The sequence below is a fragment of the Manacus vitellinus genome, unplaced genomic scaffold (assembly GCF_001715985.3).
Source record: "Manacus vitellinus isolate BGI_N305 unplaced genomic scaffold, ASM171598v3 scaffold_1_pilon, whole genome shotgun sequence".
Classification (NCBI taxonomy): Eukaryota; Metazoa; Chordata; class Aves; order Passeriformes; family Pipridae; genus Manacus; species Manacus vitellinus.
Window position 1 is genome coordinate 12,256,901 of NW_021939396.1, and position 27,219 is coordinate 12,284,119.

The following is a 27,219-nucleotide window of genomic DNA, read 5'->3' on the forward strand; positions in this document are numbered from 1 at the left end:
AGTATCTTAATATACCTCTCCCTGGATTTCTTCTACTCTGCTTAAGTAGTGCCATTCAACAGCTACAAAGTGAATGTCAAAGTTTATTTGCATCAAAGGCGATAGGAGTGTTAGAAGAAGAAAGCAAATCATTGGATTTTTTAAGCTTACTGCACCTCTCATTTCTATCACTATCCAAAGACTGATTCAACCTTCAGTGCAAGAGTTATTATAACAGAAACCTCAGAAACCACGTATACCACGGCATTTTGAGAAATTACATGCCTTTTGCATTACTTGATAGGTGCATAGCACTGGAAGAAAAATATGTTATTAAAAAAAAAATCATTCAAAAACATATACGTTGAAAGATTGTAGAAATAATCTAAATAATAACATCACTAAAAATGTACAATACATTAGGAAGACACAAAAAAAAAAAAAAAAACCAACAAAAGCTATTCCACTGCAAGACAAAATAACTGCAGATATGTCTACATAGTTTTTGCAGGGAGCTGAGGACTCCACCTATGTTCGAGGCAGAGATTAGGAAGTTAAAAGTTATGATCACAAGAAAAACTACAAAAGATCCAGCACCGAAGGGACATTGTTTCTGCAAGATTCAGAGCACTGACAGATCACACTCACCTGAAAGAAGCTGCTGGTTACCTATTCCTACTTAGCAGGTAAGTATCACATGACTGATGGTTTCAGGTGTCACTCCATGACACTTTATGATACTAAATGCTGAAAGTGCTAAAAACTTGACATTTAGTACAATATAACCAAAGTCTCTTCTCTGTGCAGCACTGAGTAGTGAAGAAAACAAAGAGGAGAGTGGAACCAGCATGTGTCAGAGGGAACTCTGACTGAATGAAAAGCCATTCTTCATAATATTTATAACTTATGTGTGTGTATATATATCTGTATGCACAATAATAATAATGATAATGTACCACTAGTAGCGTTAAATTCACTAAAGGTCCCTAATAATATTCAATTCTTTCAAAGGAAACATTTGTTTATCTGTTGGAGTCCGAAAATTCAGACACCAGAAAAGAAACTGCTAGGTTTAAACAGAAAACCTTGAGTCATAGAAGCTGGAGAAAAACTCTTTTCAATGACCTTATCACTGTGGATTCTTCCTGCCTTCTCCAGCAGAACCGAAGAGACTCCTTGCATGATATTATCACATGCCCTACCCAAGCCAGAGAGTCCACACCCTGATCTCATCAAACCTGTGCAGAAGACCTATTGTATCTTATCTCTCTCTCTGTGTTCCCTGAATCCTTGCATCCCATAGACCTGAATACCTGTTCCCCCCCTGCAAAATCCCCTAAGATAAAATGGGTTTTCCCCATGAGGTAATTCCTAAGACCAAGATTCTGCCCTATTACTTCATCTCTGTGAAACCCCCAACTGTAATAGAATGAATATGCAAACCCCCCGATGAATATGTAAACCCCCTGTTAAATATGTAAACCCTAAACCCTTTAAATATGAACTTGTAAGTCCAATAAAGGATTCTAGCCTCTTGCCTCTGCTGGGATTAAGTAGATATTGACTCGCTACATTTATCCTTACAGGTAATTTTTACCCCTCTGTCCAAAAAAAATTTATATTTAAATTAATATACAAATGCAGGAATATCGATCAAGACACATGAAGTCAACTATTCACTGTTTTTAACGTTAGTTCAGATTATATTACCTACACACAGATTATGTAACCTGGCATCTGCACCTTGCTATTATACTTTGTGGCTGCCAAGGTATGGCATCACACAACTCATTATATAGAGCCTCTGCTTTTCTATCTCTAAGGTCCACTATGATTTCCACACTGTTTTTCACTCACCCAGTGCCTAATTTTTTCCACTGCCAAGTTATCCTTTCTATTTTCATGGCTCCGCATATTAGCTAAAAAATCTCTTCCCTGAATTTCTACCTGCTTGTCTCAGTCTTCCACAATTAGAAACTCAGATCTAACTTTAATTGTCAATTGATTTCTCCCAGACCTTTCTCTAATATGCCTTTTGGGCACAGAACTGAGGGGCAATATCTGTTTTCTCAGATCTTCCAGTTGGCTCTGCACTGGCCCAGAAAGCTTGGGTAATGTTCTGCCAGTTTGGCTCCTGGCACATGGTAAAGGTGACTCCATCAGAGACACGCATCTAAGGGATTTAAAAAGCTACAGTTCTCCCAAAGTTCAGCCACAAAGCATTAGATTTTTATAGAAATCATTGAAAAAAACACACCTACCCCTAATGGACTTGCTCCAGAGATGAAACACAATTTTCAGCAGGGAAGACTGAATGAACCACCATGTTCTCTGCTGTGAAGACCCCTGACCTCCCTAACAAGTCATATTTAGTGTATGACTACATTATATGTGCTTTACGATGAGAAAGTAGCTGTAACATTGTGATATATAAATCACAATCTTTTATGGGAGCTTATTTCTCATTGTTTTAATAGTCTATAGCCTGTAAAAGGTTTATCCTGACAACACCTGATCCAGAAGAGAAATCTGGCCCATGCATGCTCTGTGCAGTACTAAATCTTCTTTATTGGATATTTGCATATGGGAATTTCCAAACAGGATAGGTTAAAGACAATGTAAAAGCTTTACTCAAGCAAAGCACTAATAGAGCATCTCTGGTATTGGGTGTTTGTGGCCAGGTTTGGCAGGAGGGAGGCTGCAGAGGTGGCCTTTTCTGAGAAGCAGTCACATGTCCATGGACAGCCAGTGGCACCTCTGGAAAAACATATTTAAGAAAGGACAGAAAATTTCAGGCAAAGAGAGGAGGAAGAGGGGAAAAGGAGTGAGAAACAAAAGATGTAACCCCAGGGTCAGACAAAGGAGTGCTCCATGGCAAAGCAGATATTCCCTGCAGCCTGTGGATGACGTACATTGGAGAAGAAAGGTCTGAGACAAAAGGAATGGCAGACAGAAACCACTACGTCCCAGTCATAACCCCAAAACACCCCTTTTGTACCACTTGCTTTCTCTCTGAAGGGACTTGAACTGAGTATAACTTGCAGTGATAACAAGGGAGGAGGAGAGGAGTCTGGGAGAAGGTCAAGTCGAGCCTGGGAAAATGGGGAGGAAAGCTGTTGTTTTAGTGTTTGTCTTTTTTTGTTTCCCACTACCCGCATTAGCAATTTTTTTAACTGGTAATAAACTAAGTAAATCTTTCCCCACTTGACTCTGTTTGCCTACCATGGTAATTGGTAAGCAGTCTCCCTGTCTTTATCTCAATCCACAAACTTTTTCATTTCTGTTCTTCCTCTCTTCTCTCCAATCCTGCTGGGGAGAGGAGCGAGCAAGCAGCTAAGTGCGATTTTTGGCTGCTAGCCTAGGATAAGCCACCATACCTCTCAAATAAAAAAAACCCAAAAATCAAATCAACAAGCAAGATGATAAAACTGGCCCTCAGTGTTTTATTGTTTTTATTGAAATAGGTAGCTACACCCAGTTCAGATACATAAATACCCTGCAGAAAAAGATATAGTCACATATTTGCCAAAGGATATAGTCAAAACACTGTGATTCTCCCCTCCCCAAAGGGATTTGATTAGAGAATCAGTCAAAGAAGCTCTCTGAGAAACTGTAAAACATCCAAGAAGGCACAGAATGTATTAACCCCTGTCATTGTACAGAAAGGAGCTTTGTACATGAGGGAGTTGGCAAAGTGCCAGGGTACAAGTACTCAAATATCAGTGCGTGCTGAAAGAAGCTGCATCTGTGAGCTTCTTCTCAACAGAGAGAAAGAGAGAAGGCTTCTGACATTATTAATATGAGTGTACCTAGCAGTGATAAATCACTAAGCTGAAAAATGACAGGTTCTGAAAAATATAGAAAGGAGACTTAAGACTTGAAAGTGGATGTGCAGAAGAGTTACAGAAAATTTTTGGAAATCAAATATAAAGTGAGCATTTGATGGATGAATGTTACACATTAAGCCTGAATTAATTTGGCACCATGACATCACTGGATATACACCGGAGGTTTGCTTGCGATAAGAGCATAGTACTTGGAGCAGGAAAGGAGCACATCTTTTCAAACCACTTGAATGGGTAGGACAGAATAGGTGGAAAATTTTAATCTAGGTTACTGAATCTGCTGGAAAAATGACTAGCAAGCCATACAAGCCACCAACAGCGTTCCATAAAGACAGACAAAACTCTAATGCAATCTTCTGTCTTCAATGACTAAACAAGAAGGTAAATTTAGGAGTTCAGGAGAAGGCATACACACCTGTCAGCACGGCAGAGCCTCAGGTGAAAACTGCATAATCAGTCCTCCAAAGCAAAGATGAAAATAAAAGTGAGATGCTTTGGAACCATCTAGAATCATTAATACAGATAACCATCTTGCATTTCTTAGCAAGGAGCTGGCTTTGACGAACAGAAGGGTTATGGTGAAATCTTTTTCCATTTGAAAGAGAAATCTTTGGGCTTTATTGTGTGACCCTGATGAAAGTATATTAGCTAAGTATTCATAAACAAGTTTATATGATTATGATTATGCCTCTTCTGCCTTTCAGGAAAATCAGCAGGATACATGAGTTATCACAATCCACAAGCTGGAGTTTGTATTATTGACAGAGTTCACATGCTTTTTCATACACACTGACAAGTATATTGCTGTGCTTCATTAGTTTCGTCCCAAAACAATGATTCCAGATTTTCTGGCCTACTCAATGCCAAATCTGTCCTAATATTCATGCTGGAGAATTCTGTCACATAATTCTCCATATGCAGGAGAATGATATTTGCCTTTCTAAGGCTTGCAAAGACACTCTAGTTTCTTCTTATGTAAGCATCCTTCTGTAACAAGTGAAGCAGATGTTCACAGAAGATACCTCCTTACATCAAAATTTGACACTAATAAATGAAGAAATAGGATTTTGCTACTCTTTCAGTCAAGGCAAGAGCAGAAGCCACAACCACTGACAATACCAATCTGGACAACAGCTGTTTTCAATTCTTTTTATGGTCAAAGATTGCTCTTGTTTACAGGTAAGATTCTACTTAACTCAACCTGGCCACTATCATACAAGATAAAAAAAATTTCTACAAATACATCTAGTTAACAGCAAGTTCACACACAATACCACACTGGTTGGGAGTGTTGATATGTTGGAAGGTAGTAGGGCTCTACAGAGGGATTTGGACAGGTTGGATTGATGGGTCAAGGCCAACGGTAAGAGGTTTTACAAGGCTAAGTGCCAAGTCCTGGACTTGGGTCACAACAACCCCATGCAGCGCTACAACAACCCCAGGCAGGGAAGGATGGCTGGAAAGCTGCCCAGAGGAAAAGGACATGGGGGAGCTGGTCGTTAGCAGCTGAACATGATCCAGGAGCATGCCCAGGTGGCCAAGAAGGCCAATGGCATCCTGGCTTGTACCAGTAACTGTGGCCAGCAGGACCTGGGCAATGATTATCCTACTTGTACTCCACTGGTGAGGCCACACCTCACATTCTGAGTTCAGTTCTGGGCTTCTCACTACAAAAAGGACATGAGGTGTTGGAGTGTCTCCAGAGAAGGGCAATGAAGCTGGTGAAGGGTCTGGAGGACAAGTCCTATGAGGAGTGACTGAGGGAGCTGGGGTTGTTTAGCCTGGAGAAAAGGAGGCTAAGAGGGGACCTTATTGCTCTCTATAACTACCTGAAAGAAGCTTGCAGTGAGGTAGGGGTCGGCTTCTTCTCCCAGATGACAAGTTATAGGACACGGAGAAATGGCCTCGAATTGCACTAGGGGAGGTTCAGGTTGGATATTATGAAAAATTTCTTCAGGAAAGAGAGGTTAAGCATTGGAATAGGCTCACCAGGAAGTGGTGCAATCACCATCCTTGGAAGGGTTCAAAAAACAAGTGGACGTGGCACTCTGTGAGACAGTTTAGTGGGCATGGTGGTATTAGATCAAAAGCTGGACTTTATGATCTTGCAGGTCTTTTCCAACTTTAATGATTCTAATAACTTTTGTGCTGTTAACTCCCGTGGTCTTACCAACTGAACGAAGGATATAAACACAGCCACAGAACGTATCAGGGTTGCTATTAAATCCATCAAATTTAACCATACATTAAATTGTTATGAAACCAATTAACTGCTAGCCTGAATTCATTTGGTCATACTCAAATCATTTCCTGTCAAACATCTGCAGAGGATGAAGTTATTATTCATGGTTTTGCCATAAAATTTGGCACTTACTTATTTAATCCATTTCTCTCACAGGTTCTTCCTTATTTGTTTGATTCAATTTCAATATGATGTGAAACAGTCTTTATATATTAAACTAGGAAGGGTTTGATAACATTACTCTGAGTATCAGTTCTGAGTTCACTTCTACCCCAGCTATACATATTTTGCTGATGCTGTTATTTTTGCTCAGTGTTTTTGCTTGGAATCTCACCCAGCTTCCACTGAAGTCATTCAGTTGGAATCTCCATCACTTTGAATAATCATTATACTGCGCAAAGGGAAGAAATATGCAATATCTAGTAGGAAAAGGGTCCATTACTTTACAATAAAATATAGCTGGGTTGGGAATAGGGCTAAACAAATTCAAGAATTCATAAAAATTAACATTTTTTTCTTTCTGGTCAGGTTTGCTGATCAAGAAGTTCATATGTTTTGTCATTGTTTCAAATGTATACCTCAGTCTTCTAGTAAAACCTGCTACAGTAAGAGTAAGGCAATAGTTTTTCACAAGTGCTAGAGGGAGATGTATTTTGCTCCGATACAAACTGCCCTGATAGAACAGAAGTTCAGATAAGTAAAAAGTATATAGTGCATGGAGGAGGAAAGTGACTGAGCTAAAGACTTCACAAGTAAACAAGAATCCTAAAAAGGGAGAGACTGCAGATCCAATCTCCTCTTGCCAATTGTATTTTTGCCCCTATGCCATGAAAAAGCATAAATTCTCTCCCACAGTCTGGCAGACACTTTCCTCTGTCTGCATTTAATCAACATTTTCCTATTACAGGCTCAATTTTCCCTCCTTCAACTTTTATCACTTGTCCTTCATTAAGAAAGCAAATCACATTTTCCTTCTTTAGTTTCTTCCAACTCAGTTTTCCTCCAGACATGATGTAGGAAAGATCACCTATCCACTACCCCATCATGTACTAGCAGGTATAACTTGTCTCTTTAAGTGTTGCAAACTCTAGCTAACATTTTTCCCAATGTACCCAATGGAATTCAAGGGTGCTTTGGCTTGAGAAATGCTATATGGAAACAACTTTTCATAGTGCTAATAAATAAAACATGACACAAGTATGTGTGGTAAGAATAAAAATCCACTGAAGTGAGAAAAATTTGCATGGGCTTCAAGGAGCTTTGGGTGAGGCCTTTGATACTTGCATTCCTGGAGACAGAGCCAAAAGGGAAGGGGGGAAATGGCATCCTTGAAACTGTCCAGTTCATTCACAGACAGACTATTTAGGCTCATATTAAGCTCTTCTCCTCTGTGCTTGTTCTGTACACCATAAATAATCACTGAAGGGAATAATTAATTTGGGGTTACTTCATAAAGAAGATGCTATTTGAATTTTAGAATAACAGGAAATAGAGCTGTATATTAAGCTTGAACTAGATTTTCATCCGTATTAGACAAACTTCTCATGGCAAGCAATATCACATTTCACCAGAAGATTGGCTCCTTGCAACCAGACAAAATTAACTCCTTTTTTTTTTTCCCTCCCTCAAAATGTTTCAAATGCTTTCATATATATAACCTGCATTAGGACAGCTATCAAGTTATTATATGCCTAATTGAACAATAGTATCAATTTGATTTTAGGTGGGAATCAATACTGCAAGACTGTCTTACAGCCAAGATCATATGAAGTCATCATTATGTACACACACATATGCACAATTCTTCCACTCCTCAAAGTGCACCCATGGGGGAAGTACAGATAACAGGATTTTAATAAATTTTTGTCTATTCATGGTGATATTTAGTACTTACTTTATAAAGTGGTAAAGCAAAACACAGATCTAAAAGCAAACCTCTGTTGTAGCAACTCTCCAATAATCTTGAAAATACTGATTTTTTTCCCTTTTGTTTAATTTAACCTTGGGAACCAGATTTAAAGTACTAACTTATAGAAAATCTCTACAATGGCCAAGTTAAATAAAGAAGCTGATTATTTTAAGAATATCACATCAGTCATATGTGTTATAATCTGACCTTCTGGAGCTGGTTTACTCGCATTTGTTTTTTCTGGATCCTTCACCTTGGGTTTATTTGTTTCTTTTCTTCTCTCTATATCTTTAACTGAAAAGCAAGAGGGAAAAATAATCAGTGAATCTAGAAACAATGTAGTTAGAAGCATGTCATTTTCTTGTTCCACATAAAGTAGTTGCACACAGCTTCTTAAGATACGCTTAGGTAACAAGTGACTGTTTCTGGTTTCTCCCTCCCTCCCTTTGAGTTTATTATTTTTATGCAAAGTTCCCCATCCTATCATCACTGAAGTTCTCAAAAGTGACTCTCCTCACACGAGAGTCCAAATAGTGACATCAGCACCTAAGCCCATGCAGACAAGCTCCCACACTGGAAATATAGTCCAGAAAATTGGCAAAGCTAGCTGGGAAAAGTCCAACATTGCTGAGTTCCACTCCAAGTCAACACAAAAGCACATAAGCCAGTTGTTACACTATCCTCTTCACAGAATCAGCTTAGATCCCATGCCCAAATCTGTGTTCAGGGCACCAAATACTCCCATGAGTGCAAGGTTGCTCCAAAGCTGAGACTTCAACAGCTTCCTGTCCCACAAGTGGGTGGGATACCTCCCTTACTATGTCTCAAATCTCTCACAACACCCAAGCAGAACCCAGTTTGGTTAGCAATTCCTACTATTACATTGGTAGCCACTATTACTAAACTAACAGTCTGAAGGGTTCTGGCAAAATCATAGCTAAAGTCACATATGAGGAAAAAAAACAACAGAAACAACCCCTTCCAAAATTTCCTTAGAATGCTAATGCACACCCCAGCTGCCTTCAATGGCCAGGAAGAGCTTAAAACAACGAATCTGAGAATATCTTTTACAGAAAATAAAATTCTACTCCGTTTAAACTCTTTAGTATGACTGACATTCATCCAAGCATGCACGGAGCCTTAGCCAGGACCAAAGTCCCTCTGTGCTGCATCATTTAAAAAAAAAAACACTGAGAAGGTGAAAGAAGGTTATCTGTCTCTTGACTATATGAGAGACAGCATCAGCACTCTGTTGTACATAAGTGGAGCCAAAGTGAAATGGATTTCATTCATTCACCCAATACTACAAGGAGTATCTGAATCAACCAGGAGTGCTCCAAGTGCCACTCAAAAATATAAGCACAAGATCAAGGTCTTAGGAATACAGCAAGCCATCAAAAACCTCAATGTGATCTTCTCAGTGTGATAACCCTTTGCAGAACCCCCAGTCCTTATATTCTAGGTACAGAGGTGAGAACAACACCTCTTCTTACTAACACAGCATGGGTACCTGTGCATCACCTCTGCCTTTAGTGAGTGATTGCAAAACTGATGAAGAAGCAAATTCAAGTCCACAGGCTTGCTGAGGAGATCATGGTTATTAGCTGGGTTACAGATACCCTTAGTCAGAGTCTGGGTTTAATTCTTAACTGAACAGGATCCTGACTAAAACAAGAGAGGTCAAATAAGCAGAATAATGTCAGTCAAAAAGGATGCCATTGCTTAGCCTTCTAAGAGCATTCCTTTGAGAAAAGGTTAAGAGCAAGCTGAGGAGATGCTTGATGGCCTCCTCTAATGCTCGTGCTATCGAGAGGCAAGGCTCCGGAGAAATAGTATAAAAGGCTGAAAATGCTCAAAGGAAACAAATTTGTCACATCCTGAGAGAGATTTCTGGATTTGGGAACTGTCAAATTATAACCACATAGGAAAAAGAGACAAGGAGACACTAGTTTTATTCAAATATTTACACTGACAAAAAAATTTATCTAGTGCATGTTTTTACATCTGCATTATCAAAGGAAAAAAAAACATTGCTCTTAGTTAATTAAATATTTTGTACTAGAATAAGAATGTATACCTGGCTATATAAAGAGAAACACTCTCTTAACAATAAAATTTTATTATAGGCTTGAGAACTCTTTGTACATCAGTTACAATCCAGCAGTACTAAAACCATACTTCCAGTGCATGAAACCAGATGATATTCTCAAAGCTTTTTATACGTTTGACCTTATTTCATCTCAAGAATTAGTGGCCATGTGTCAGAAAAGGGGGGGGAACTATAATACAGGGTAACAAAAAAGAAGGATTTGTATATATGCTGTATCTGGTTTTACTCATGCAAGGCATCATATTGTAAAATGAAACTCCAGCCTTATTAAGTACTACATGTTTTCACCTGCAGCAAAGAGAGTATACTAAATAGAGCACTACCCCAGATTCTTAAATCAAGCTGCCAGCTCTACTTTTCCTAAAGAGTAAAGGTCATTTAAAAACCAGCCACACCCAGTATTATAGAATTTGCTGTAGCCTTCTGTGGGCTTCTCCTTAATGCTAAAGTAATCTGTGGTTTGTGGGTTTCTTAAACAGGACAGAACTTAAGGTACTACACACACAGTTGTAGTGATGAAAAGCTAGAAATACTTCGACACACACCACATCAAGCACTCAGCATATTTTATCTTGTGCTGGTTTTAAGAGAAAGACAGTTTAGCAGTGACAGCGAGAAATGTTCAGTGTCAAGGGAATTCAACTTTCAACTGTAGGCTTTCAACTGTACTCCTACACTGTCACATTTTTGTCTTTATGGACCAAATTCATGTTTAACATGAAGATCAAGATAAATCAGTTGACATATATATATATACACCAGTAAAAATTCAGCCTTTCAAAGTATTGAACTAGCAACTAGTTGCCAATTGGCACAGCTGTAACAATGTTTTCCTAAAAAGGAAATATTTTAAGTATCAGAATATAGCACTTCCCTTCTTTTCACTCACTGAAGATTCTTTCCACAAGATACCAGCTAGTTTCCTAATGGATTGAGGAAGAAAGGGACACCAGTCCAATGGAAACAAAGATAGCCCAATGTAAGAATCTCCTACACAATGAATTCAGGCCTCCAGTTGTATTTGTACCAGTTAAAATCTGTGGCTTTTAATTACCCTTCTACCACAGAAGAAACTGTTTTTCCATTATCCCCTTTCTGTCAGACTTGTTACCATTTAAAAAGTTATACTAAACATCTGATAAATTCTGCATGTCAGGTATAAGGAGACACATACTTCTGAACTGGCCTTGTGCTGGCTTACTCTCCTTGTCTTCATTGAATGCAATGATCTGAAGAGCATAGTTTTGATCTGGAATGAGACCTTGAATAATTGCTTTGGTTGCAGTGTTTTGAAGAATTAATTGATTTGTTTTTCCACCTGTAATAAAGAAGACAAAAAAAAAAGCCCAAAAATACATAACTTTGTTTGCTATTCTTATAGCAGGGCAAATGTAATGACTTAAAAACACCTCAAGCTCTATCATGACCCATGCATTCCCAGTTTTAGGACTATCCATACAGTAAGACCAGAGACCATCCCAAAAAAGCAAGAAGTCAGGCAGTGTAACCACATTTCTTAAATAGAAACACTCTAAGATCTGGGCCTCATGAAATAGCCGCAGTGTCCAGTAAAGATATTAAGAAATGAAACATTTTACAAAAAGCTGGCATATTTGGTAGCATCATACCCATGCTCTGTGATTGGCTGCCAGTTCCAACCCCATCATACCCATGTAATCTCTGAATACTCTCTTCAACAATTTCTTTGGGCAAGGAAATTCTCATGTATAAATACAAATATTAAACATTTCTCTGTGCATTTATATACATAAAGATTGTATACAAACATGCACAGATAGGCATTTTAGCTCTATGTTAAAACTTGTTTCTATATCTAACTTTAAATTCAAATGTACAGAAGTAGGACCCCTATAGCCCTACACAAAGTAGCCACTTTTTTGTCTACCTTTTCAACTTCCATTCAAAAAAATTTTTATAGGCTGCTTGTTTCTTAATTCTTCTTGCTTTTTTCTGGAGAGCTCACTATGGGATAACAGCCAGGGAGATCCACCTCAAAACTCTGACCAAATTAGGGTTCCAATGCTTTCCCTTGAATACTTCCTAGACTTCCTTACACCCCACTGGAAGAAAGGTAAAGGCAGATCAGTCACAGTTCCCAAAGACTACATACAAAGCTTAACTAGCATTCACCCACTTCTGACACCTCAAGCATTTGATTCACATTTTCTATGCCTGTGACCACCTTTTAGTGAAATCAGTCCATCTCTTCTGTTGACCAGCTAGTCAACTCCATTTTCCAAAGCTTGCTCACAGTTTCTTAGTCCTTAGGGAACGACACTAGCCTCTGAAAAGTTTTAAGCCTTAGGAAGACAGTCCTTTCACCTTAAAAGAGAACATACAGACTTTTACCTGAACTTGGAGTGACAAGAAGCTTATATCCAGTGAATTGCCCTTTGGGGGCTTTCCAAGAGATCTGTACACTGTCAGGACTCACTACATTATATCTTAGTCTTGTTGGTGGGGACACTGTAAGTTTGGAAAGAAAACAAGATATTAAATTCAAATAAAAAGTAACCACCAATTTTAAACAAAAATATACACATATAGGAAGACAACACAAAATTTTAATGATAAAGGATGCAAGTTATTTAAAATGTCACATACATCAGTTTATTAGTTTGTAAAATGACATCCCCAGGTGCACTACTTCCCTCAGACAGACCTTTTATTTATCTCTTCACAAAAACAAACTAAAAACCTAATAGCAGAAGACAGAAAGACAAACCAGGTTAGATGTTAAGACTCTAGTTTAGCAAGCAAAGCTGGTAATAAAAATGCTCTTTGTTAATATATGGGAATTAAAATTGCTCTCCTTGCTTACACTGGCAATATGCATGACCTGGACTCCTTCGCCTCTCATTACCATAGGCACTTATCCACATTTCATGTCACTCAGGGCCAAATTTTCAAATCCACGTGAAGAGAGAATAACCAAGAGAAAAGATAGGTATGCACAAGGCAGAGGGAACATAAGCTGCCCAATTTGCAAACCTGGCTTAAGCAGCACAAAGACTTACAGCTGCAAGCACTGCTTCAGTGTTATGAAGACTAGCAAGCATGCACAGGCAAATCAAGATTTCGACCAGGGCAATCTGGATGGTAAGCAAATCTGGTTTCTATTTATATTGTGCCATCACCTAGGTTTCAAATTGAAGCAGCAGGTGAAATGAATAAAAGCATGAAATGATTGAGAAAGAGGTGATATATCAGTGAAGAAATCCACACAAGAACAAATGTGAAAACTGCCCCACACTGGTACTGTGATATCAGCAACTTTGTGCCTCTGCACATACACTAGTTTTTCATGGCCTTGCATCCCTCTGCTCAGTCAAGCTCCACTGATGCTGGACAACACTCTACATAACATTTCTGCTCTACTTCAGGGAGGCACATCCCTCCTTCACTGAACAACTGCAGCAGAGCTGCTGGCAGTGCAGCCTGTGGTATCCAAGGCTGTCAATATGGGGAAATCTTCATTCATTTGAATAGGGTTTGGCTCAAAAAGAACAAACTGATCTACAGGGAGAGGCAGCCAGGGAAACTTCCCAGAGGCTGAACTACAAAAAGGGCTAGAAAATCTTAACAAACACCTCCATCAACCTTATTGCTCCTTTTCCTGGTGTCTTCACAGCCCCCTGAACTTTCTCCTTCATTATTCAAACCCTTGGTGTCTCTGCCACTACCACCCTTTAGGTTCCTGTTAGGAAGTCTAAGAAATAAGGTAAATCTGAAGCAGAGAAGTGGCAGGTTTTTTTCCCCAGTGCTACAATAGCTCTTAATTGACTAGACTTATGCCCACCATTTGTTGGTCCATTAGATAAAATAAACCAACAGTTTTCATTATACTTCTGAAATTTAAGGCACATGGATTACAGCACATGGAGCATCTGAGTCAAGAGGCAGAGTGTGCTAGCCAACAGTCTCTGGCCTCTCCATTTGACCTGCTACAGCCAATGCAGCTCTGGCACCAGCAGCAGCCAAAGACCCGTCCTGAACCGATTACTTTTTCCTACATGCTACTTTTTCCAACAGTTTGGGGGAAGACAGAAGGAAAGAGGCAGGCTGTAGTTTTTTGAGATTTGGGAGTGCATGTTTTTTCATGTCATCTACCATTAAATACATTTTGGACCTTCAAAGTAAAAATCTGGAGATTTAATACAAGAGATGCACTCCCTTGCATCAGCCTCTCGTTCCGTAAGTGGCAGTTTTGTCAGACCAAAGGCAGGTTCTGCAGTTCTCTGCCTCAAGGGACTTAACACCAGAACACAGAAAAGAGAGTACATAAGTATCAGGAGAAGCTTAGTACCACCTCCACACTCTCAAAGAGTTTAGAGAATAAGCTCAAGAAAAGCAAGGGGACAGAAACAGCAAGCAGCACACCAACTCCACACACTCAAAACTGTTCTGATTTGCAGCACTGGGCTTACACCCAACCTGTGCATGTCCTCAGTTGCTGGACACAATCTTGTCAGACCTTGTCTTCAGTCTGCCTGTCACCTCCCTGAAGTTTAGACAAAAAGAGGCTTGCAAGTGAAAGTGCAGGAATTGCTGCAAATACAACATCAGTTCTTTGAAAATTTGGCCCTTGTATTGCAAAATGTTTTGCTGGGCAGGTTTCTGCAAGAACATTCAGCATGCTATAATTGTAAAAAAAAAAAAAAAAAAAAAAAAAAAAAAAAGAAAAAAAGACAGAGACTATGGCAAAAAGTTTTTAAAGCCAAGCAGACTGTAATTATGGATTACAGCTTTTAATTCATTCTCAAGATTCATTGTGTCTTTGAGCTATACATAAATCACAATAAATTTGGGCTGAATGAACCAAGAGTGACAAATCATACCTACAAGTGTATAAATCTGCAATTCCTTTTATTATTTATTTTGTCTCAGGAATAGCAAATAAACTTTTAAATAATGACTGTATGCAAGTGCGAAAATGCTGCAGATTTTACTAGGATTAAGGGATAAATTTGTATGGGGATTAAGAGGCAGAGCAGAGAGCAACAAGGTACCACTAAAGACTGACAAAAAAAAAAACAACAAACATGTCTAAGAATTTCAGAGTTCATTTTCTCTGCCATCTTCTTCCTTCCCCATCATTCCTTTCCATCCTACTTTCAACTTGACATTTATGAAAGTACCTTCTAACAAAGAAGCATAGTTCTGGCCTAATTGCTATTAGCCATCACCAAAACAGGTAAATTTTTGAGCCCCTAAAAAACAATCACAGATCTTACAAGCAAAGAAGGACACAATCACCAAAAGTTTTTTTGTTTACTACAGAGTTACAATGTGAAAGAGTAGAAAAGTTGTGCCAGAGTAGTCTTTACATAACTGGTCAATTTTCACTGGGTACTTTTGGTATCAAAGGCAGCAGTACAGGGGAAGGGACATTCCCACACAGCAATTAACCATAAGAAAGAAAATAATTATTCACTAGACAGATAATCAACTGTGTCTTAGTTGTGCAAAGACTAACGTTCTGGCATAGAGAAGTACATACAGCTAAGGAAGTTAAAAATCTAACACTCGAACAGACAACAAAATATTGATGGGAATTACTACACATTCACCAACCTGAAGAGGATATCTTTATTTCTTTGGACCTTTATTGTCTGTGGAACAAAATCTCACTTCTTGTAGAAAGGGAAAAAAATTAATCGAAGCTGAGTCAGTTAACTGATAAAAATCAGTAGCTAGATCTCGTTAAGTGGTTTTACAGGAATGCAAAAGAGAATGGCCTTCAGCAGCATTAGAGCAGTCACCCAAAAGAAAACTGACAAGTTCAAGACTTTGGTTTATGCCACCAGATAAATTACCACTCCAAACACATAACTCCTGCGGACAACTAGGGAAAGAATGTTTTCAACTATTCAGTATCTTAATGAAAAATACCATAAATCGCCTGTGTACGGTTCTCCAAGACATCCAATAGTCTAAGATTGGATACTAACTAAACCTCGTGGCTTCCAATTTACCTCTGTCATAAGAATTGAGCAAGTTAATATGCACTACAATTACTTAGCAATTACAGTAGTAATGCTACTGTAACATGGAAGTTATTGCTACACAAAGGAAAGTTTCCATCTTTAAATACATTGCTCTCAAAACAAGTTACTTTATGAACAAATGAAAAATTCTGAAGTATTTTTCTTGCCCAGCACTATTTGCATGTCATCATATAAGTAGACAAGAGCTGTTATTTATACGTTACACTGAATGCAGAAGAAACAGCAGTGGTGAAAAAGTAATTGTTGAGTAAAAACTGAATGGCACTATGTGGTTTGTTAGTCATTCGGGCAATAAATGAGACAGAACCACATAGCTCAGCTGAAGAAATAAGTTGTAGCTTCAGGCATGTTGGCTTCAGTCTCCGAAACATATTCTCCTTTCCAAGAAGTCACATTACACACCTTTACCTGAGCACCTTTGCCAAAGGAAGGAAACACAAGCTGGAACTAATACCAGCTCTTCCTACACCTTGGCAGAGCTTACAGTTTCTTAAAACAGACAAACAAACTATTAGTGTTGTATTAAACTGTAAATAGTCAGCTGCACGAAGAGCTTATTGCAAGGAGTGGCAACCTTGAGAACAGAAAGGATTTGAGAAACATCTTACTACTTTAAGTGTAACAAGAAATATTTTTTTTCTGTGAACATAGAACAGAGACTTCATATCACTTCATTCAATAAAATAACAGTCATGTTGGCCAAGGCATTAGTCCACTTAGCTTAATATCACGTGCTGACAGCATTCCACAGCTGATGCTTGCTGAAAGAGTGGAAGAACAAGGGAAGTATTGTTCTTTACCCATCAAGTACACCAACTCTAGCTTCTGCTAGTGTGATTACCATGGAAAAAAGCATCTCTGACCTTCATTTCATTGCATTAATAGTTGGAGAATTTTTTCCCTTTACATATAACTGACTAAATCAAAGTTTAAATAATAACAAGAAGCAAAACAAAACAAAAAAAAACAGTGGGGAAGAGAATAGTTTTCCAAGGTCAAGGAAATTCACAAAACTTTGTGGAGATGGATCTCAACCCTCAATCTTGTTTTGTAAATCTTAACCATATGTATTCAGACTGAAATACAGAGAAAGGACTAACCATATGCTTTGCTTTATTGGCTCATTAAGTCACAAACATTCTGGACCTCATTTCTGACCAGAACAACTGATGCACTGAACATTGGGATCATATATTTCTTCATTCACCTCACATCGCCAACATCAAATATTACAGCTCACATGTGTCCCTAAGTTCTGGGAGAGGCTCGTAAAGTGCTCACAGATTCCCAAACATACAAGATGGTATGCTTACCCAGCCCTTTAGTGCCACGCAGACTGGACAAAGCTACTTGCATTTACCAGAACTTCAAAAGCCCCAGGTTGCCAATAGTCTCTGAATGTGCCCATGAATAATGCATTATACAAAACACTTAAAAGAGCCCCAAGAACGAATTCTGCTCCCAGCTATGCCCATACAGTCTCATAGCAAAGGGATTTCATAAATATAGAGTTGAGAGAAACATCTTTCTTTAGAAATCACAAAAACTCATTGGCATTCTTCCTCCCTTCTTCCCCAAGCAACAGGATAAATTTTCTCTAGAAGTCAAGCCACTGTCAATACAATCCAACATGTACGTAAGCCTAACAATCCCAGCAATATCCTTTAATACTCACAAAGGATTTTTTTTAAAAGCTGTAGAAGTAGTCTGTGACATTTAGCAGATCCGTGCAATATGGAATGATATAAGTGTTACAACAGCCACTGTTCCAACAAAGAAAAAAATATATTCTATACAAGCTTAATATCAGAGCTGATCTTTCAAACCTTCTTGATTACATAGAGCACAGTCACAGCAATTTCTGATCAGTGCTTTTATATAAATAAGAGGAAACAATGTTGTGGATAACTCATTTCAACAGACATAAATTTGCACAAATATTTATGCTATTTGAGATAATAAGTTCAAAGAGCACACACGAACATGTAATTCTACTCCTCCCTGCCCCCCAAGATCAGCAGCAAAACTCCTGCTTCATTTCAGTAGTACTGGATTCAAACCCTACTAAGAGGAAAGTAACACTTGCATTTGAAATAAAAAACTATTTCTGCACATCAGAGTGAAAAGCTCCATCTTCTTATTTATGACTTACCTTGGCCCTGGGCATCACTGATGAAGAAAGCTGTGACAGCTAGAAAAGCCAAGAGGAAACAGCTCTGTATCTCATACCGACAAAGCATCTTCTTCCTCTCAAATATACACAGTATCAGCAGGTCTGAAAACACATAGATCAAAAAGACTTACTCAACCTGCAAAGATAAGGCATCCACTTTAATGAAAATTGTGGGCAAAATCTGGATTCCATTTAAAAAAAAAAATAGGAATTTATCACAGTTATCAGTGGAGCCAAAATTTCCAGGCAATAATTTTATAATCAAAGCATATTTTACCTGAAAGGGACAAAGAACTGCACTTGGGCTACTCAACAGTTCTGAAAACTTGGCCCAGATAAAAAGAAACAGTATATTCCTTGCTAAGTATACACAAGTATTGGAAATAGAGTATGTTATGCACAACGAGGTACAACATGTATCTCTATATAATCCAGTGTTGCAGCATCTGATTATCAAGATACCTGTGGTAAAGAACTCTGAAGCTTGTAAAAAAAGGCAGAACTTTGTTCTGAAGGAACACAAGTCTTCTTTGTCCTCTACAGCCTACTTGTTTTCCTTTTTCTACCTTATTTAACTTATTGTGTGCTCTCTCTTGTACTACCTGCACTCACAATAGGTAATATCATGATCAAAACCATTTGCTCTAACCTGATCAGTTGGGAACATCAACACTTTAGAATGCAGCAGTATATGAACACTCAGTGTAATCCTAGGTGAACTAGTTGGGTTACAGGAAGCAATTCTGGTGCTAAACAAGTTTGAGAAAGGATCATTTATCTGTCCACAGAAGATACCTTAAAAACAGTACCAATTTCATAATCTGAACCTGGCCTTTAACACTTCCAAGTACAGTTATTCAACACACACAGAAGTATCTCTCAAGATGCATCAACATGTTCCTAACATTGTACATTTATCTATCACTCAACTTCAATGCACTAGTTTTAGTTGATTTTCTGAGCCAAGAAGAAGAATTTTTGCTGCCCTCTCCTGTTAGAATTCTACAGGAGAATCAAATTAGGATAATTAACAGTAGATTTCCTGCTGTCAAAGAGACAGCATTTGAAGGTTTATGGGTAAATTTGGGTAAATTTTGGTTTATGTATTTCTGTGTTGCAGGTTCCTCCCATTCACCTCCTGTGCCATTTTCTCTAATATGCCCATCATGCTATCACCGTATTTGCCTTCCATGTTTTCCTTCACTACTGAGGAAGGCACCAAAGTGATTAGTTTAACCATTATCTAATATAAAAAGCAGATTGAAGCACTTAAACCATTATTAAACAGATAACATGATAAAACCTACATTTCCTTCTCTTTTCAAGTATTTCCAACCTGCCATAGTTATCTCAGGACTTGATAGGTCTACTGTCACACATTCCAGTCATTAATGCTTGATATAATTCCTAGAAATATATAGGGGGGTTATACATGGTAAATTACATCTCTACAGGAGGCTATCAAAGTTTTAGCCAACAAATTTCACATTACTTAAACACATATTTTGAATCAATCTCTTAAGTACAAATCTCTTAAGACAGAGGCAAGTAGCTAGATCCAATAAAAGAGATGTGCACCAGAAACTTATGTATTGGTATGCCTGGTTTTTAGGGCACATCCTCCAGACAGAATTCTGAAGCATGAGCAAAGTGTCCAGGCTTCCTACTACATGAACCAAAGAGTCAGACACCCAAGGACCACAGTCAGCAGACAGTTGCCTACTGACAGGCAACTGGAAGAATGAAGAGAGTCTTAAAACAGTCTGAAATCCATCCTTTGTGCATCTCACATTGCGTATTTATTCTTCTCCCCTCACTCAGGAATACACCTGGATTAAGTAAATATAAACTCTTCAAAGAACAGAATACAACTCATTCTTCCATGCAGTCATCACTAATGATGTGGGGATTTCTTTCCATGTAATAACCCAGACATTAAAATATTCATTCCCAGTGGTGGTTTAATTCCCCATCTGCTAGATTTGACATAAACCCTCCTCCCAAATAAGAGCTATAAATACTACCTGACTAGTAATCCTGTGTAGAAACATTCTCCACTGCTCCTTTTAGAGAACAGCCATTGGGCAGAGAAGTAAGATTTATTGGGACAGACAGAACTGGTGCTGGATCAACTAGGTACAAGTTCACCTCTGCAATGATCTGCACATAAAGTTCACTCAACCAGGAAAGGCTCGTGGCTGACATTGGCTGGGACTAAAAAGAAATATCCTATTCCTCCTGCTTTATATATATATATACACACACACACACACATATATATATATATCACCTTTCAGTAAGTATTTGGTAAATCATTTATCTGCCAGAACAGCGCTGGGAGCAGACACCAAACTCTCCCAAACCAAGAGCCCCGCCACGAGGTGAGCCTCCCGCCCCGCGAGCTCGCAGCTCCTCTCCCAGCTGGGCTCCAGGACGCCTCCCTGGGATCAGGGCCCTTCTCCTGAGGTAACAACCTGCCCTCGAGAGCTCCCAGCCGGGATAAACGCCGCACACATCCTTCCGAACTGCCCTGGCTGCGGACGTGCACTCAGTGCAGGGGAGGAGGCTGAGCCGCCTCCACGCAGCCCTGGCTCTCTCCCCAGGGCGAGCAGGTTAGTCTGGGTTGTTTTTTTTTTTCCTCCTCTCTGAGTGTCTTGTTACGGAGCGGCGCGGGAACAGCCACGCGTTCCTGTCCGCGTCCCGCTGGCCAAAGTCACAGCACCACCTCCCCCGGCCCCACTGGGGGAAGGCTGCGGAGGGACCGGGGCGAGGCGGAGCCCCGGCCGTGCCACGACTCGCCCGCCTCCCCAGTGCGACCCAGCCCGGCCCAAGAGGGGCGGCTCACGGACGCGGGAGCCCCAGGTCCCAACTTCCTTCGGGGCGCTCCCCACCATCAGCGCCCACTCGTGTGAAACCGAGCCTCCCCCCAGCCCAGGTGAAGGGAGGGACAGCGGGGAGCTCGCTGTCGAGGAATGTGCCCCCCTGAAACCCAGGGGCTGCCGGCGGGCGAGACCGAGCTCACCGTCCCGGGCAGCCCCCGCTGGGATAACATCCCCCCTGGGCACCGGGTGTGCAGAGCTGGGGCAAAACGACCCGTCCCGACGCGCCGCGGCAGCGAGCGAAGGAGACAGGCAGGATGCACCCGCGGCGGGACGCAGGCATCAGCCAGACCCTTCGTCACACCACCACTGAGACTAGCTGAGGTTTTTTTAAATTATTGTTATTTTTAAAAGTAGCGCCTTTGCAGGAGTTTCTAAGGGGGGTTCCCCGCCCCAGCCCAGGCTCGCCACTTTCCACCTCTCCATCTCCTCCTCTCTCACCCCATTGTCCCCCCGAGGTTCCGCTCCCGCCGCCGCGGGGGCGGGGGTGGCCGGGCAGGTGGGCGGGAAGCGTTCCCGTTCCCGCTCCTGCCCCGGCCCCAGCCCGCCTCCCCCGGCCCCCGAGGGAGTCGAAGCGGAGCTCACACCGACCTGTGCGGGCATCGGCCGCGGAGCCGCCGCGGGGAGCGGCCCTCGTCTTCACGGGGGGCTGCGTGTGCTAGGCGCGGCTCGCGGGAGAGCCGCTTTCCCTCCCCAGCTGTCCGCCTCCGCTCCGGATAAGGCGAAAGGCGGAGCGAAAGGAGGCGGCGATTAGTAGAGCAGACGGTTGGAAGAAGGGGGGAGAGGCACGACGCGATGCCTGAGATCCCACCCTCGGCCCCCGAGCCGACCCCGCGGCATGGGGGCTCTGGCCAGGTGCGCGGGAGGCAGGGCCGGGGGGGCACGGGCAGCGTTCCACGGGCAGGTGCTGAGCTTGCCAGTGCCCTTCGTCTTCTGGGTTTGTTACCTGTTAACTCATTTTCCTCTCCCCGAAGTTCCTCATTCACTTCGCTTATAAATGATTTAGAAGGTGCCTATTCTGCAGTACGCCTTGGAATGCAAGTATCCCCCCACGCCAGCTATTGAGATGTGTGGATTAGTGATTCATCGGGGAAATATTTATATTAAAGTGTTCCAGCACTTGTCTGGCTTAGTATAAACCTTGATTAAAAGTGTTGTAGTAGATTTGTACATTTTTTGCCATATGCATGGACACCGCAGTGGTACATGGAATTGCAGAATCTATATTCCTGTAGAAATATGAGTTACTCTGTGGTATACCCTACTGAATTTACAATTAAGGCTACTACTCACAAAGTTTGTAAGTCCTGAGAATTTAAGAGGTGAATGAAGATATTCATTACAACATGCCTGGTCATCTGTGTAAAATTACAAATGAAACCACCAAAGGACTGCAGTTAAGAAACAGGCGTAGGTAATATAGAGATGTGCATCCTTTCTTAATATAAATAGGAGCCCCTCCTAGGGAAGGAGAAGGCAGTAACTCTCAGGGAGATGACTTTAACTAACTGTAAACCAGGACCTTCAGCTGCTGAGTAGGATTCCAAATCCTGCAGACTCTTGCCCAAATTCTCAGCGCACAGATATCTTTCCACTGAAACTGCAGAAGTGTTTGACCTTCAAAGAAACTCTTTTAATCCAGTTGTTTTCTATAGCAAAGTTTCAAAAGCATTCCCAGATCTAAAAAGCATTTACCGGATTCCTAGTTCCTGTCACTTATAGTTATTCTACTGCACTGCCAGCTGTGTGCAGTGGCCAATGATCATACCAGTCAAGTAGAGTAGCTTGCAAGATAACAATTTCTCTGAAACAATAAGATGTCCAGCTCATTGATGCTAAATGTAATACAGTTTGTACCTTTTCAGTCCCCAACTTATGTATTTAGCTTAAAAGCAATTTCCAGAAAACCAGGAAATGGATCATAGAATCATAGGATCATAGAATATACTGTATTGGAACAGGATCATCGAGTCAAACTCTTAGCCCTGCACAGACCATCCCCGAGAATCGCCATGTGCCTGAGAGCATTGTCCAAACACTTCTTGAACTCTGTCAGGCTTGGTGCTGTGACCACTTCCCTGAGGAGCCTGTTCCAGTGCCCAACCACCCTCTGGGTGATGAACCTTTTCCTGATATCCAACCTAAACTTCCATTCACACAACTTCAGGCCATTCCCTCGAGTCCTGTCACTGGTTGCCACAGAGAAGAGATCAGTGCCTGCCCCTCCTCTTCCCCTCATGAGGATGTTGAAGACTGCAATGGGGTGTCCCCTCAGTCTCCTTTTCTCCTGGCTGAAGAAACGAAGTGACCTCAGCTCCTCCTCATACGGCTTTCCCTCCAGACCCATCACCATCCTCGTGGCCCTCCTTTGGACACTCTGTAATAGCTTAATGTCTTTTTACATTGTGGTCCCCCAAACTGCCACAATATTCAAGGTGAGGTCACCCCAGTGCAGAGCAGAGCGGGACAATCCCCTCCCTCGACCAGCTTTGCCTGGTGCTGCTTTGCCTGATGCCCCCCAGGACATGGTTGGCCCTCCTGGCTGCCAGGGCACTACTGACTCATATTCAACTTGCCATTGACCAGGACTACCAGGTCCCTTTCTGCAGTGCTGCTCTCCAGCCTCTCATTCCCCAGTCTATACACACAACCAGGGTTGCCCTATCTCAGGTGCAACCCTTGTTAAACTTCATATGGTTGGTGATTGCCCAGCCCTCTATTTTATGAAGATCTCTCTGCAGGGCCTCTCTGCCCTCAAGGGATTCAACAGCTGCTCCCAATTTGGTTTTGTTGGCAAACTTAGTATTCCTTCGAATCCTGAGTTCAGGTCATTAATGAAGATGTTGAAGAGCACTGGGCCGAGGATGGAGCCCTGTGGAACCCCATTAGTGACCTTGCACCATCCTGATGTCATCCCACTCATTTTAACTCTTTGTGCCTGACACATGAGCCAGTTGCTCACCCATCATGTAACATGGTTATCCAGCTGTGTGCTGGACATTTTGTCCAGAAGGATGAGAGACACATCCTTTGTGTGATACTGTGTCTGTGAGAGACCCAGTATCACACAAAGTACAAACATATTACATCTACAGGCTTCCCTTGATGGATCAGTCTATTTGCAATGCTCTTGAGGAGACAGTAAATGTAGAGGTAAATCCATGACTGCTTGCTGGCTCATGTATGTCAGGGCAGGACAAGGAACAGCCTGCCAAAGGGAGCGTCCAGCTCCCTCTCTTTATCTTTTTTTTTTTTCCCCTCCTCACAGATTCGTAATATGGTATCCGAAGTCCATGAGCACCATCCTGTGGCTGCAGCTAGTCAGAGTACTGTGAGAACAGTAAAAGGTCCTGAGGATCCCAGTGGTGGGTAAATAGATTCTCTAACTCTTTGTAGCCTTCAAATGACTTTAATTTTTAATCCTCTGTTTGCATCAGAATTGAAATTAATATTTTAAGTTTATGCAAAGTGTGTGCTTTCAAGAGTAAGATGGCTGATTTTATTAATGTTGGTTTATTTTCCTGATTTACAATGCTACTTTTACACTATTTGATCACTTTTAGAGTTAATGATGCTTATTACTGTTGAGTTTACTCAGCTTTCTCTGGAAGGCACCTTTAACCTCTTTACGTAAGAGCTCATGTTGTTCACAAGTTCAAGGTAAAAGTTAAAATGTAAAGCTTCCTTGAAAGAGTTTGTATAAGGTGCGCATCTGGAAATAGAGCAAAATCAAAATATGCTTAATATTAATGTACAAATGATTTACCACTATTTCCTTCTTGTGTTCCATTAAAAAAAAAAAAAGACAAAAAAACCCACCACACTGATTTTTAAGAGTAAATTTACTGAATATGAATTGGCCCCATGAATTTACCTTTCACTATTTTGAGTCAGACAAGCCTCAGTGATTTCAAAAGAACAAGAACAATTTACAGCCACCACATTTTAAAAGTATTCACATCAGCAAGATACGGACCATCCTTTGCTTGGCTAGTATAGATTCCACAAAATTTCTATAAATAGGATTACATGGCAATGATATTGAAAATACAGCTGGGAACAATTCCACTAATCCAACACAAGAACAGAATTAGTGCAGGCTCGTGACCACAAAGTGAGCTGGCTGAATATGTAATGATGTGCTTGAACCAAGTAATGGACCACCGACAGCAATACTTGTGCGAACTAAAAAGAAACCAAAATAATAGATGATTTTGGTGAGTGTGGGGCAGAATTGCACTGTAATTATCAATCTTTATCTTTTTTTTAAAATATCTTCTGCTTTTTTGGATATACTTAGACTATTTCTCTGACTTTTTTGATATACTAATGAATGCAATATATACCATTTTTCACAAGACTTGGGAAATGAGAATATCAAGTTTGGGGGATATTTGCAAATGGCAAATAATTAAAAACTAATCGCATCTTTTATTCTTTTATTAAAATGATGTGTTTAAAGCTGACTAGCATTTTTAACTCCTAAACTAAAATATCTTACAAAGAGATGTACACTTTTAAATTCCCTTTGTTCCCCAGCATCCAAAAACTCTAGTCACATTCAAAGATTTGAATCACTCAAACTAGTCCCTAGGCAAAACAACAATTCATAGATTTTTTTAATTATTTTTTTTTTGCTATTAAAAAAACTAAAGAACACAAGAATAGAGGTAATACTTGAGATGATGCATAGCTGTATTTTACATTTTGTAAATATTATTAAGTATAATGGAACATACAATGCTCCTTGAAAAGTGGTTTGCCAAGATCAGTCTGTCAACACTTGCAGTAATTAGGTGATCTATGAAGTCATGCACTGATAGAGCAGAGAAGGACTTAAAACTGTATTCTGCCCAAATTAAGAATAGAGAAAAAATATCTTAATTGTGATCCACCTTCTCTAACATATTAGTCATGCATGTTTACTTTTTAACTTTTGTCTTTGTTAGTTAAGACAATTTCATAATTATTTTGTGATCTAAATATGCATTGAAATGACTTCTGAAAATGGTAGCTATTTTTTGTGAAATATTTTTTTCTAGTGGCTTTCTTTGTGCTACAACTATTTCTTTGATATCAACCCCACAAATGTGACTTTTTACATCTCTGTTTTTAGGCAGGACTGTCAGGGTAGTCCAGCTTTGCTTCATTATTGGTTGACATGTCAGATGAGTCATTTTCATTTCCTTGATACTTTTTGGATTTCAGTGCTGTCAGCACTTTAGTGAGCTGCTAGGTTTATTCATCTGAAGCTTATTACACATAATGAGGTAAGTGAAAGGTATGCATAAGAAACCAGATTGATGCCATGACCACTGAAGTGTAACTGTTCATGTTTAGGGTTGGTCTTGCTCCTCCAAACGTGCAGGAAAGAGAGCAAAACTGTGCAAAGGGAGCACAGGGAGATGGAAAAAACCCCAAATCTTACTCAGTCGTGTATTTTTCTGTTCTCTTCTCAGTAGGAGGGTTGGTTCCAGAGGGTAATGGGAAGGATGACAAGGTTAGTGTTTCATAAATTTAGTTTTTCATTCTGCAGTCAAAGTAGATCTCTTTAGATTTGTGAGGTGTGATTGATCTATCCCGTGTTTATACTTCATCATCTGAGCTAGTTTCTGAGCCCTTGTCTGGCCAGTGGAACAACCATGGCTGTATGAGCCTGGCAACATGGCCAGGAGCTACTTTCCTCCTTCTTAGCCTCTGACATGTGCAGCTTATCCAGATCCATTTAGGGGAGGGAGTTCAGTCACATGTTAAAATCTGTGAGCAGAGGGGAGTCTGAGTTCAGCTTGCTGAGAAACTGAAGATGCTAATTCCTGCACCCACAGCCTCCTCAGAGCTGAGCACCAGAGAAGTGATGCTATCCTCTCTGATGTGCCTATGTGCTCACAGGGCAGGAGCCCCTCCTACCTCACTGGACAGGGAGGGCTCGTGTGTGCTCTTTCTCCCTCAGGATGCAAGGACAAGGAATTTCCTGGTCTGTTTCTGGGCAATGTTCTGGATCCATGAGCATTACACAGGATCGTAGAATCTCTGGAAGGTGCCTCTGGAGAACA

The 27,219-nt window shown here is 40.5% G+C and overlaps 1 protein-coding gene across 1 annotated transcript in view; it reads right to left on the bottom strand.

The window, feature by feature from the left end:
- COL14A1 (collagen type XIV alpha 1 chain) overlaps nt 1–22,160 on the bottom strand; it is a 116,450-nt gene extending 94,290 nt beyond the window's left edge. The window contains exons 1-5 of the mRNA XM_018074480.2: nt 22,113–22,160; nt 18,267–18,389; nt 12,456–12,572; nt 11,260–11,403; nt 8,183–8,269 (exon numbers count right to left, since the gene is read on the bottom strand). Of these exons, the coding sequence (XP_017929969.2) occupies nt 8,183–8,269; nt 11,260–11,403; nt 12,456–12,572; nt 18,267–18,354 (436 nt within the window). The 5' untranslated portion in view covers nt 18,355–18,389; nt 22,113–22,160. The remainder of the gene's footprint in view (nt 1–8,182; nt 8,270–11,259; nt 11,404–12,455; nt 12,573–18,266; nt 18,390–22,112) is intronic.
- Nucleotides 22,161–27,219: the final 5,059 nt, after the last annotated feature.